This window comes from Botrytis porri (genome assembly GCF_014898465.1).
Source record: "Botrytis porri strain MUCL 3234 chromosome Unknown BPOR_007, whole genome shotgun sequence".
In the NCBI taxonomy this organism is placed as follows: domain Eukaryota; kingdom Fungi; phylum Ascomycota; class Leotiomycetes; order Helotiales; family Sclerotiniaceae; genus Botrytis; species Botrytis porri.
The window spans coordinates 2,259,381-2,273,137 of record NW_024066081.1 but is presented as its reverse complement, the minus strand read 5'-3'; the positions used below and the strand labels follow the sequence as shown (position 1 = coordinate 2,273,137).

General features: G+C 42.6%; 4 protein-coding genes across 4 annotated transcripts; 1 reads left to right on the top strand and 3 right to left on the bottom strand.

Moving 5' to 3' along the window:
- Positions 1-833: 833 nt before the first annotated feature.
- Positions 834-4,506, bottom strand: EAF01_006017 (uncharacterized protein; the record flags this gene model as incomplete). Its single annotated transcript, XM_038914271.1, has 6 exons — positions 834-1,707; positions 1,762-2,111; positions 2,187-2,322; positions 2,382-2,418; positions 2,473-3,024; positions 4,491-4,506. The coding sequence occupies 6 exons, from the start codon at positions 4,504-4,506 to the stop codon at positions 1,422-1,424; spliced, it is 1,377 nt and encodes a 458-aa protein (XP_038770720.1). The 3' UTR covers positions 834-1,421.
- A 998-nt stretch (positions 4,507-5,504) lies between these two features.
- EAF01_006016 (uncharacterized protein) lies at positions 5,505-6,780 on the bottom strand (the record flags this gene model as incomplete). Its single annotated transcript, XM_038914270.1, has 4 exons — positions 5,505-6,253; positions 6,304-6,517; positions 6,577-6,590; positions 6,648-6,780. 4 exons carry the CDS (start codon positions 6,778-6,780, stop codon positions 5,505-5,507), a joined length of 1,110 nt encoding a protein of 369 aa, XP_038770719.1.
- Positions 6,781-11,085: 4,305 nt separating this feature from the next.
- On the top strand, positions 11,086-11,463 carry EAF01_006015 (uncharacterized protein; the record flags this gene model as incomplete). The annotated part of the gene is made up of 1 exon (XM_038914269.1): positions 11,086-11,463. One exon carries the CDS (start codon positions 11,086-11,088, stop codon positions 11,461-11,463), a length of 378 nt encoding a protein of 125 aa, XP_038770718.1.
- Positions 11,464-12,985: 1,522 nt separating this feature from the next.
- On the bottom strand, positions 12,986-13,750 carry EAF01_006014 (uncharacterized protein; the record flags this gene model as incomplete). Its single annotated transcript, XM_038914268.1, has 2 exons — positions 12,986-13,552; positions 13,688-13,750. The coding sequence occupies 2 exons, from the start codon at positions 13,748-13,750 to the stop codon at positions 12,986-12,988; spliced, it is 630 nt and encodes a 209-aa protein (XP_038770717.1).
- Positions 13,751-13,757: the final 7 nt, after the last annotated feature.

The following is a 13,757-nucleotide window of genomic DNA, read 5'->3' as shown; positions in this document are numbered from 1 at the left end:
ATCGAGTGATATCACGCCACAATCTCAGAAAATGAGAGGTAAAATGGACGGCACACCTAATCTAGCTAGACCTTGACGACTATGTTATCATTGAAAATATATTGTGATGCAGCGAAAATCCAAAGGTCGAAGTATACTTTGATCATCAAATCCGGAATGAGATATTGAAGAGTATGATATTAAGTATTCAGGCACCGATCTCCTCCAAATGGTTAAATCCACTATTCCAAACCCCTTTCTCGAAAATATGAAGTATCGCCGTTTGAAACCCTGTGGAAACAGGCAATTCAATCTACACTTGTCGTTCCGGAGAGAAAGGTCACTAATCAAACCCCTTCACTACTCTGTAAATGCCAAACCAAAAGGAAAGCGAACAACAAATTGATTGCCTAAGCTTGGAAAGTGGAAGCAGCTCTCGATTAGTCTTGTAATGTAGGTGTATCGAACATAAGCGATTCAATTTGTCTTTTGAAATGATGAGACTTCCCAGATGGCTGGAAGTATGCGAATGAAAGGTGGCGCGTGACTGTTGCAATTGCATGATAGACGAATAAATAGGACAGTAGAATACATCTAGATTTTTCCGATTGAAAGGTTTCCTCGTTATCCCAAGAATCTTCTGGATTTCCGAGCTTCTCAGGATTAGAAAATGGTTGAACTTAGGATAACGCGTTGACACAACATCTCACTTCGCCTAAAACTGTCAGCGGAAATGCATGAGATTGATGCCATCCCTCCTTGTGACGATTGAAGTTTTGAATCCCATGATGTGAAATTGAGACACTAGTGATGGTATAAAGCAAATCAACAGATCATAAATGTGCAGCCAGTGATGTGAAGAGAGAAGTAGACGCATTTGTACCTGCTCGCACTGCGACTAAATAGGTATCATTTTTTTATATTACGGATTCACTGCAACCAACCTGCTCCATTCGTGTACAGTTTTCTTCCCTCTCCTCCTTCCTCAAAAACACTCCGCCCTCTACTACTTAGATCACATCCATCCCGTTCGTCCTCCAATGCGACTAGTAATCTTTTTTATGCAAGATTTACTCAACCAATTTTCATCCACAAGGGCCACAACCAGCAAACAACTAATGAAACCAATGCCAAATCGTAAGATGGAAAACAATTATGCTAATTCCATACACAAGTTGCCCTTTTCCCCAATGAATCGAACACCTGCATCGCTATAAGGAAAAAGATAATGCTGCAAAGCAACAGGAAACTATAAAAGTTCGGCAGCCAAACACATTATTTGACAACGGCCTTCTGAATTACCGCCGGTCATTCATATTTTGTCCACTAAATATTGCCTAGTGGATGTATGTTGCTGAAACCAAACTGAATATACTCCCTGGATGAAAAAACACAAATTGTAGGGTATGAAAACAAAGGAAATTATTTTGAGAAAGATGTTATCAACGTAAGCCGATAACACTCATCTCCAACGTCCACACTCTTCGAATCCACACCTTTAATTTTCCCTCCACGCCTTCTACGTTCTCCAGTTCGACACCTTCCCACCAACATCTTCTTGCAGGTTTTCTCCAGAAAAGCAGAAGCTTTTGTGCCATACCTACAGCATTACTACCCATCTCGTTGCCACGGATGTCAGTTCGGAGGCGAGCTAATGCGAGACTGCATATGACAGCCTTGTTTGGTTCTCCTGCTCGGTGACCCCAATGATCGTCATGGTTGAAACCTCTATTTCTGTATTAGTTGAAAGTCTATAGGCATTCTTATCAAGAATAAACATACCCAGCAGTCAACATCTCAATCAAATGTTGTTCCGTGGTACCTGTTTCTTCACTTCTTCTTAATCCAGAAAATATACCATCTTGTTTCAACAATGCCTTCCCAGCCGCTCTCTTCACCTCTATCATCTCCGGTTGTTCGATATCAGGTCTCGGTGGAATTGCATAGAAGTCCAAGTCTTCCCTCAAAACAATTATGCCGGCTCTATCCTGTAACATTTCCCTAGCGGATCCTGCCATTGGCTCAATTGGTATAGCGTCTGCGTCTGGTCCCGGTGAGTTCGAACCCGATGGAATGGTTTGCGCCACGTTGCGAAAGAATTCAAGCATGTATTGTAAGGATGCAGGATCGTACTGAGAGAAAAGGTCAGCTATATGCATGTCTAAATTTGACAGTATATTGCGAATAAATAATAGAGTATCACGGACATCAACCTGGAAAGCATCCCCTTCGTGGTAAGTACTTAAATGGCCATCCGGTAGTAAACCATTGGGAAAGAGAGATAGGAGGACGAATTCAGGAAGTGTTAAGAGCTCATCTCGAGACAACGTAAAGCGAGTGCCCCTAAATTATGAGATTAGTAGATGCGGACAATTGATTTATATATTTTATGTATAGCCTACCGAAGGTCCATGGTGATATTCTCATCTGCGCCGACATCTAGAGATCGTCAATAATTGATTCATCCAACAATTGATGATAATCAAACCCTACCTCCGAGAGTGTTTATAGGTGCTGCACCTTGCTGCACTTGAGTAATAATACTCGCAGCTCCTCCAGCGGCCGCCATCAGATATGTGAATCCGTCGAGTGGACTTGAACCTTCCGAATATGCAGGTGGTGGTTCGCTTTCTTCGTCTTTCTTTGAGGATTCGCCTTTAGTGTCCTGCGGTAGTGCAGCTTTTGTTTCCGCCTCGACGTCTCTTGAGGAAGTAGAAGCTTCGTGAGGTTGTCGATTTTGATCGGACGCGACAAGTACGTATTCCGGAGCAGCAGGAGATGTAGATAGAGATGCGCCTGCTTCAGTGACGGCAACCTTGTAAGCCTCGACAGCTTCGGCAGTTGAAGTATAAAGGGAAGAAAAGGGTGGGGGTCGTGGTGAAGAAGGCGTAGAATGCGATGGCTCTGAATTAGGGTATCTAGGGGGTGGTGATTGAGTACGATCTAGCTCTTCCTCCAACTTCAATTCGTGCTCTCCTTCTGTAATATTATCTAGCCCAACGGACGGACCGTCGATGGCTCCTTGCGTATTGGACAACGTGGTTGCTGAGATTTTCGGGGAAGTATTTGAAAATGAGATTTGATACAAGGATTAAAATTTAATTGATTGAATTGCGGAAATTGTTTATTGGCATTGAAGTGCGAACCAGAATGTCAGTTGTGGTGCGAGATGTATTGAGTGTTGTGTATCATTGATTCTGATCGATTTAGGAGGGATTACATAAGCATCTTGGTACTATAAAGAGTTTAGCGTAATCACAAAATACCAGTGCATAACCAACTTAAGTGCTATGATTGGTAGCCGCTGAGCGCTTAGAGTTGTGTTAAGAGAATCGTTGTTATCTATCAGATGAAAGCTTAAGATTGATTATGGAATTTATACGATATGTGTGTATCATTCATCTAAATATTCTTATAAATACTTATTATTCTCTTTAAATAAAGAGTCCTATTTAGTCATTCAATTCTGCCGATTGACTTCTACGTAACCATGTTTGAATAGACATGTTTAGATATTCGTTTCTAGTACATTTATATCTGAGATTCATATTACAGATAAGCGCATCTAGACACACATGTTTAGACACCTATCTCCGATCCACTTGTATCAAGGAATTTTTAATATTAGAGGTTAAGTAGAAGGTATCATTTGGCACAAGTACTTGAGCCTCCCCTTGACTCGCCAGTGGTATAAGCACTGGATATTCCTCATACTTTGTGGTGAGCTAGTTTCATTAGACCATCTAAAGCCAAATGATAGGCTGATATCAACTCAGGCGTATAAGATGTCAATGCCAAGGCCAATATCTAGAGTACAATGAGGGCATTCGATAAAGATCAGTCATCATATACAAAGCTGCTTCTCAGATGCCTTTGCGAAGAACATTTTTCAGATTCGAATCATAAGTTTCCGGTCCAGTGTGCGCTGTCTTCACCTATTAAGTTATTTCATTGCAGGATTTCAAACCAATCCATCTTGCTCAGAGGGCAGAGGATTGATCATGGGGGATATCTAAGCAGTTACTCATTTTACCAGCAAGCTTGACACACAGGTCTAGGAGATCTTTGCAGTAGTGATAGCTCAGTCAGCTTCAACCCCCCCAGTCAGAGCAACGTCGATACATCAACAAGACCTAAATCATAATTAGTTCCAGGCATTTTCCACTCCGTTAATAGATACTGATCAATACTTCATGGAACACCTTTCTTTCCCAGCAAGCCCTCCTCGATTAAAGTTTCGAGCCAGAAGGAAACCTCCAAAATAAGTCCGGCCAATAATCGACTCCCTCACAATACTGGCAGATCTTGATATAGGCCAGTTTGTCTACAATGAACTTACTTATATCTAGATATGACTAGCGAAAGTGTCCGACAGAAACAAAATGCTTTAATCGTTGCGGTAAAAGCTAGTTCTATACGATAAAATTGGTTTAGACTGGGATCTCACTATAAATGCTAAATGATGATATCCTTTAATTTGTTTTACAATTTGCTTTCCTAATTGAACATACCGTCTTTACCATACATGGTTAATCAATTCTCAGTAGAAGCGAGGGAGCGAAGATACCTACTTAGGTAGCTATCTATCCATAAGCGAATTGTCTTTAGGCGAGGGATAGCAGATCAGTGGACGATGAATAGATATATAAATGGTATGATAGTCTTGGATATTTCTCCTCTCGGCCGAGAGTGTGAGGAGACTTGCAATATCTAATGAAGCTGGCCCGGTGTTGCCTATGCGAATTGTGCCACTGATTGTTAAGGTATGTGATCATCGGCGCTCCAAAATCGTCACATGACTTCACCAGCCTTCTTAGGATTGATCTGTAGATCTCCCGCCTGTAGCACCATAATATCACAAACTATGACGTTTCGTTCATGATTTAATCACGGTATGCATATGTTCGTGAGGGGGTCTCTGATACAGCAAACATCAAGCCAGCGTGAAGGTTTTGAAACAATCTTGGATTTGTTAGACCTGATGGGTTTGCATTTCGAGAGCACCAAGAACGGGCAATATGACAAGCATCGAAAGAACAAATATCTTATGTGTAGTTGGATGGAATAGTTAAGAGTAATACAGGATGCATGGGGTCAGAGGTCGGTGATCCGACTTCATTCACAATACAACACAAGAACAACTTTCCGAACATAGTAATAACTATCCACAAATCAAGAACTGAACTACATACAATCACGGTACTCATTACCGATAGCCCAATCTCAAATGGAAGTCAACACACGAATCGTGCGACCTCAAAACCCACAAATCAAAAGGTCCTTCAGCGGAGAAAGAAATAAGAAGAAAAGTGAACCATCAAATAGCATTGTACTGCAAAATGCATCGAAGTAGGAATCCTGGAGAGTGTTCGTATATTACCTCACCAATCCCCGCCTTCTGTATCAAGAAAAATCCATATCAACTTTGCATGGATTGAAGTTCATCCGCTGCCCCTCCATAGCCCTCCACCATCCACCATCCACAAGCCCCGCGCCACAAAATCCTTCATTTCCAGAAGGAAAACTTAAATTCCAGAGTCATCTTGTGGGAAAGGTTCAGTAGGAGTCCAAGCATTCCAAGCTGCACACGTGTCTTGGAAGGTAGACACACCAGCCGTTCCAATCGTCGGTAGAATTTTACCCTCGCTCTCGACAACTTGTAAAGCTAGACCCTCAGATGCGTGCCATGCGACATGGCAGTGCATGAGCCAAGAACCAGGGTTATCGATTTGGAAAGCGATGACTAGATGTCCGCCGTTGGGAAGTGTCATCACGTCGCGACGGGGTGGGTTCACGAGATTGAGTGCGGTGGTAGCGGTATAGACTCCGGTGCCTTGAACAATCGGTACAAAGTCCATTGCTATGACTTGGAAGCTGTGGCCATCGGTAGAAAATTGGAAATGGCCGTCGACAGCTGTGCTGACCACTCTGATGCGGTACTTCATGCCTGATTTAAAAGTAGTTTGAAACTTTTTACCAGCTCCATTATATGTGTTGATGCCGTTCATAAGACCAGTCAAGAGTGTTGGTGGTGCTCCAGTCTTGGCTTTGTCCCAGAGTGATTGAACAGGTACGTGATTCCAGTAATTCCAAAACAGCATACCAAGATCAACATCGTAGTTGGCGGTTGCAGGGCCGTTAATAACGAGTGGGCCGAAGAATCCATCACCATATTGAAGAATAAAATGGGAGTGATACCAGGAGCTACCATAGTTGCCTGCGTAAAACTTGTATGTGAGAGTATCCCCAGGAGCAATTGGGCATTGTGTGATACCTGCGGAGATTGTTATTTTATGATTTAGAATGGAATATGGCCATTTTTACCTGGAACTCCGTCATACTGAGCGTTGTTCAACTGTCTGATACCATGCCAGTGAATCGATGTTCCGTTGTCAGTGAGTTTATTCGTAGCGTGGACGATAACATTATCACCCCAGTCTGCCGTGATTTGAGGTCCCGGGGTGGTACCATCGAAGTTAAGAGTCGGGCAAGCAACTCCATCAGCACTGAGAGTTGTGTTCTGGACGACCAGCCAGTACTACACATTACAATGAGCTATGATCCCTGAGGGAAGAAGGTTCAAGTTGTCAATCTTACCCCTCTAGTCACACCTGTTTGTGGTACAGTAGTGTAAGTATTTGTAGATGCCTAATACTGTCCCCAATAACTCCTGGTTGTTGCAATATTGGCACAACTTTGACGTGCTTCAAGAGCGGATGGGATAACTTCTGCTGTTGGCAATGCCACAGCTAAAGAAAGTGAGGCAAACTTTGCCATTGAACTAAAGAATGAGTTCTTCATCATGAATATAAGGGGGTTTCGACAAGACTCGGGAGAAGAGAGAAAGAGCTGGTTGATTTGGAAACTGAAGACAACGCCATCATTCACACTCTTTATGTAGTCGACTAGATGCTACTTGTCTGCTTAACTATCACCGATAAACTACCAATTTTCATTTCTTTCCTTGTGAAGATGAGTAGAACCTCGGATACTACGACGATATCCTCATCTTTCGTCTCCACGTCTGTACGTCGAAGGGAGAAGGTCGCATCTCGCAATTGCAGACGAGGTTGTCACCCCCTCCCACACAAAGTAAACTCTTTCATGAGCTCCATTAAGCCAAAACTCAATAGCATTTGATAGGTGGTATTTTCAATAATGCAGTGGAAAGGCTTGGGGTGTGCATTGCGAAATATCGAAATTTGTACCTGATTAGAAACCCTTGATGTCGATAACATTGAAGCTAACCGATGCTTGTGATATCTTCCAGAATGGATATCAAAATGAGATTTTTCAAAGTAGTGGCGCTAATAGGCGTACACTGATGCGAGCTGCATATTTTCGTTAGTATGAAGTTCCATCTTAGCATCTTAGGTTGCACTTCTCGGGGATTTTGGCAACATGGAAGCTAAGTTTTGGCTCATGTAAGCGCGGTTAGCTCGTACTTTATTGACGAAAAACCGTTAATTTCACTTGTCATCGAGAACGTTCAGTATAGTCTTCTCAGGAAGCAAAACTTTCGAAAATTTCAGAGAACATCTCACCTAATTCTATAGTTTACCAACTTGAAGATCTTCGCCGTATACGCAATGTCTACGCAACATCTACGCAATGATATTTGGAGATATATTAGTAGGATTGAGTTCCCAAGGTTCTGAAGAAAAGGTGTTGATAGCCATGTAGATGCAGAGCTTACTTCATGTTAGCGCAAGGGGTAACGAGAGGGGTTACCTGTATCATATTGGAAAACGCCATACATCTATTCCCGCGGCGCTACGAGCTGCGATTGCAACAATACCTCGTGAACCTATTGTGGTTGGAACAACTAGATCGTCAGATGAATGAAAGAACAAGCATCCACAGGGGCCTGCTTCATGTGTGTCTATGCTGGTCAAACTTTGGCTGATTCGTGCGTTAATATTGCTTAAGCAATGTGTATTGCACCGCGCTCAAAGATTATCTCGTAGGAAGCGTAAACTTGTCACTTGAAGCAATTTTTGCTGCTTTGGCGATAAACTTCCTTCCCAATACTCATTAGCCAGGCGCCAAGAGACCTGACAGAAAGTTCACGATGCAGCTACAGAGTCAACTTGAACTTTTGTGATAGACTTCACGGACCCGTTCACTTATGCCAAGCATAAGAAAAGTTCTCATGCTACGAGAAGTTAACTCTGCATAGGGCAATTTGATGCTTCGGGACATTGTAACGAACAGGTTGACGACGACTCTCTATCTGGTGGAAGGGTGAGGCTGATAATGTGTATGTCACGTTCTCATCGACTCCCGTTAAATACGACAATACACATCGTTGTGATAAGATGGACAGGGAAATTTTGATACTAGATCTCACGCGTGGAGCCGAGTGCCAATACTTCCCCTGATATTCATCTTTGCAAGCTGTCTAGAATACAAGTATTGTTCTCCCGGATATGCAGAGAGAGGCGCTTCCTTCGACAGGAGAAGAACATACATTCTAAGAAAAGATCGTTGATGCTGGGCCGTTGGATATTCATCGGCCACCAAGGTTTCCTTGCGTGTATTATTTTGCCAACCAAACGCCATGATGAACTCTCTCATTTCCTCTTGGTCAAAATCCATGTATATTGTGAGTAGAAAGAAGGCCATTGTTTTCCGCATAGGAAACTCACGGAAGCATGCTTCCTAGAATGTTGTTAGCATCGCTAATTTAGCATTAAAATAACTTGACAGGTTGAATCAAACTTACTACGATTTCAATCCATTGTTAGGATTCTTCGGATCAGTCACGTATCAATGCAACCGCCACCTTCCATCCCGGGTATAGAATTCCTTGTGAAGTAACCTTGAATACGTACCCCATACACGTTTTTTTAACTTGTCAAAAAGATACACATTTGTTCATAGATTATCTAAATTTTGAATAAAACTTAGAATGTAAAGATAGAAAGTGCAACAGGTTCACTAGCATACCGAGTCTTCTAGAGAGGTGATGGGGTTCACATTATCGTGAGAATAAGGATGAATAGATCACATGACCCATGTAACATGAGAAGACGAATAGTTTCTGCGACCGTGCCCGAAGGGTTTAAAGTTGAATCGTTTTTCATGCATGATGCAGATGTGCAGGGAGTGAGATGCAATAGTGGAAAGTAAGGTTAAAGTCTATGGAGACAGACACATAAAGATGCGGAAAGGATTGAGGAGGGAGTTAGCATGTGTGAGCCGGATTTGGAGGGTATTTTCAGTATCAGACGGCAGCGAGAAGCTGGCCTGCGAAATACCTATAGATGCAGCCCAATTCTTGGTGACGAATCTACAATATAGCAAAGGATGCTTCGAAGGACGTAGAAAATACTGCATACCTGACAAGATAACGAGATAATTGCAAATGCCCTTTATCCAAAATATGGAAGAATGGTGTGGCACTCGTCAAGTAACATTCATGGGCAGTGGTTTGTGTACCCCAAGGACCCTCAGATGAGTCGAAAGCTGCAAAAGTATGAGCATGCAGGAATGCCAAGAGAATCATGATAAGATCGGAGATTGACAGAGAAACTTCCCCCGGTCGCATCCCGCACCATACATACCAGCACCTAAGAATGTTTGGAGCTGGAGAGGTGGAAGATCATTGATGGAATAATGCATTAAAAGCCGAACTGAAGATAGCCAAAGACTGAAGTGGTTCTGAACAGGCAAAATATGATCACTAGTATACACCCACGAGAGCCATGCCATGTAGTAGTGACTAGAATGTCGATGCATCAATGCATGGAAATATAGAAAAGGGAGAAACGAAAAAAGCAAAGGGAAAGTTAGGAGAAAGAACGAAGAAGAAGACATATACGATACGCACACTGACGATGTTTCTACTTTGGTAGTCACTAAACACCTAATTTAGTATCTAGGTACTCGCTACTCGTGTCCGTATTGAAGGGTCGTTGGCGAGGTTACAGTGGGTGTGTGGTTGTCGAGCTCAAACATCTACAGGCAGTCAGACGCAAGAACATTTCCATGCGCAAAAATACCTACCTACATATTCTTGAGATGTCTTTACGAAGTCGACTTTCAATATGATGGACAATCATTTGAGGCATTGAAAGATGGCTTTCTTCTTTATATTTCTTCATACCGAGTCAATGTGTCACGGGAATACACGGCAGCACCTCATGGTCTGTAAGTTCATCGTATCAGAGCTGATTAGCGGCATCGAGTTGACGCTATTTTATCATTTTAGCGGATTTCAACTAGTTGAAAGAACCCAAGCATTTGAAGACCCTTGCTACATCGAAACCAGCTTACCACTTTCTTGCTGACTAATTAGGTAATCTAGTGTGGACAAGGCAATGTCGTCTATTGCACGTTTTATGGTGAAAGTTGATTGCATACTCCTCGGCATTGTTCAAACAACTACCGCACACAATCCGCAGACATCCGAACGTTGAACATCGCGCTACATGGAATAAATGATTGCTTTCTAGGGCTATATTGCTAGGGCTTTATAGAAAAGCATCTCTTCACCATTCGAAGTCGAATGGAAAGTGTACATTGTACCCTGGAACTAAAGTGGTCTAGAATATTCAAGGCGTCTAGTTTGCTCTGTCACAAAGCATAGCACAACACTGTATCTTTCAATCTAAATATTAAAATGCTGTCAAAACCCCAGCAATTAATAATCCATTTTGATGATTGCTTCAAGTGCAGAATTTACCTCACTTTAACCCCATTTTTGGGTATTACATCGTATAAGTATTCGCGCGAAGGATCATTTACCGCCAGACATGGCCCGTTATCCCAACCTAAATCTCGTCTGAACATGAATTAAATGTCAATAACAGACTTCAAAAGGATGAAGTGATGAGGAAATGTCTAGTGGTAGTCTACAGGGCGGAAATAGGATGGCGCTATCGGGGGAGTTCCCTTCCTGTTCGCCAAGCTCGTTCAAGTGTACTGCGATGAAGATATATATCGATCATTGCTCCACAACTTGTAGGTGAATGAGAATCAAATTACGCTCATTAGAGTTTTAACTCTTCTTCTACTCTTTGAGGTCATTACTCGTCATTCTACCATCACGAAAGCCTCTCTTCTGCTTCCACAATCGCATAGACTTACTCCATCCTTCTCAAAATGAAAATCCAACCACAACTCCTCACAGTTCTCCCACTTCTTATCCTTTCCGCCAACGCTTGTCTTACCGTACTTTCCGAATGGCTGATCGAAGGCTGGCAAGGTATCGTTATGGACAATTCCTGGCCTCGATGCTATAATCAATGGGTTGCCTCCGACGTCGTGCCCGATGCAACGACAGGGAAGAATTTTACTCTCACAGGCTGTGATGAGGGTTACAGCGCAACAATATTCATCAAGACGGGACCGAATGCGCAGTCGAAGCTGATTGAATATAAGACACCTTATAAGTCGTTTGGTCCTTATGACATGGGGGCAACTGAGGATCCATATACGGCCCAAACGATACAATATAAGTGGATGAGAACTTGGTGTTAGTGGCTTCGTTGACGTGGATTTGCTGTTCGGATTGAGTGTGTCTGTTCAAATTTGGTGATGTGGTCTTTGTGTTGCAAAATGTATTTTTCGGATATGGTATTGAAGGTCGTGCTGGGCTAGCCCTGTATTCGGGGGCGATGAGAGTTGCAGCTAGTCTAAAGATTGTGATTAGGTGTCAGGTTCTTGTTCAGAGATTATTATCGAGTCTTACTCTAGTACATATATTCTTTCATGCAAATAAAACCGGGCTCGTTATTCCATTCATTATGGAGACAAGTTTTTCAATTCTATCAACATCATTTTGCACATAAAGTAACATCCATTGGTAGGTCGCAAGAGTCCTGAAACATACTCTCCTCACGATTTTCATCAAAAAGATTTTCTAAAGTTCAGCATAACGCTTTTGATCATTCGTTCATCCACTAAAAGCTTGTATCAAAGTAAACTCGTCAATTGACAGACGCTCTCCCTACCTTACCCCTAACTCTCTCTGTCCTTTACACTCTGGAATCAGATCCATATACCCTTACACTCAAGGTTTCTCATAGTCCGAGCTATTGGACGACCCGTTATGAGCTTCGATATCCAGAAGTGAAACAACAGTCTAAATGGATGCAGTATTTTAAACTAATCGAATCATTCAGTTGCGTTACAAATCTGGAAGCATCGGGCATCAAACTGCACTACAATGTAACGGGACTCCTATCTATGCTTTGCAATTAACATCTGCTAAGCCCTACGCCCAGAGGAATACTAATTATAATGTTCAATTTATATATACGTATATGACATGAAATATATCAGAAGCGATCCATGACGAGCTTCTATATGATACTCTCGGGGAAGGGCGTTTGATTGACGCAAGTACGGAAGCACCACTATCATACACACCTCCATCGGCTCTTTATGAGAAAGAATGAAAGGTATTGAGTAAATAGCTAAAAGCAGATGGAATGTGAATGTATTCACATCCATTTCTTCACACACTCGGAAGATTTACGATGTTCAAAAGTCTGTGGAAATGTAACATAAAGGTGGCTATTGAAATGACTTTTTACTGGTAGAAATTCTACAGAGAAATGACTAAAAGAGGCAATTAGGGGGTGAGGAACGGTAGTAGCATAACAACAAGTAAATTTCAGAATCTTTCCCTCAAACATCAACTTCTCATGAAATATTCGTAGTACACTGAACAGACAGCGTTCAATCATTTGCCCCCCAAAATTCTTGGACTATCGTCAGATTATTGACAAAGAGGCCTAAACTTCAAACATTAAGATAAGAGCAAGTTTTATGATCAATAGAGATTTCAAAATTCATATATAACGAAAGAAGGGGAGGTTATTACTATGCCACCCCATCGCGCCCCTATGAACCTCTCGACCCCATCCCACAAGCTTCAAGGCTAACCCAGGGCTCGCATCAAAAACGCCTCTCGTCTTTCGTCAATCTCATATGCTTCGTTATATTTCCCTCACATCGCGCGCCTCACAATCGTATTACCCACCCATTTCATCCTCACTTACACAACATCCACTAAAACGACCTCAGTGAACCCTCCATCTCCCCAAATACCCACAACACTCATCGCAAAGCCCAAGCCGGCAACGACAGTCCTGACGACTTGGCTGGCCATGAAGCCCTCCATCTCCTCTCTCACTTCTTCACCATTGACATTATCATCCATTTCCTCTTCACTGCTCGCCAACCCCGCACTTTCATAATCCCTCGCGCTCTTGCTCAACACCTCGTAACTTGCATCCATTTGTCTGGGGCTCATAGGTTTCTTTGATCGTTTCTTCTGTGCAATGCGTCTTGGACCTGTGGAGCCTATGGCAAGTGGGATGAGTTTATCAACGATTGAGCTTGAGGCGGCGAAGAGTGAGGTCCAGAGGAGATATGGATGTCTTTGTCCTCGAGGTGAGAAATAAAAGGCGAGAAGGAAAGACCATGATGAAATGAATGTGAGCGCACGAGTATGTGTTGTGGCGAGAGTAGTCAGGGAGCTGTAGGAACGAGATGCGAGAGTGGCGGAGGGGAGGGTTAGGAAGGCTGGAATCGTGAGAGATGAAAGGGTATAAGAAACGCCCTGTTTTTCAAATTTGTCAGTCTACTGAATTCAACAATGGACTGAGAGGATAGGAGATGAGAATAGAGTAATAGATATGAACAAGCTGTGAAGTCTGGAATGACAAGCTATAGTGGGGTGATGCAAGCAACTTACAGTAAGTAGGCCAAGGGAAATCGATCCCACAAACTTCAGAGTCGAAACAGACTTTGTAGACATCTTGTCA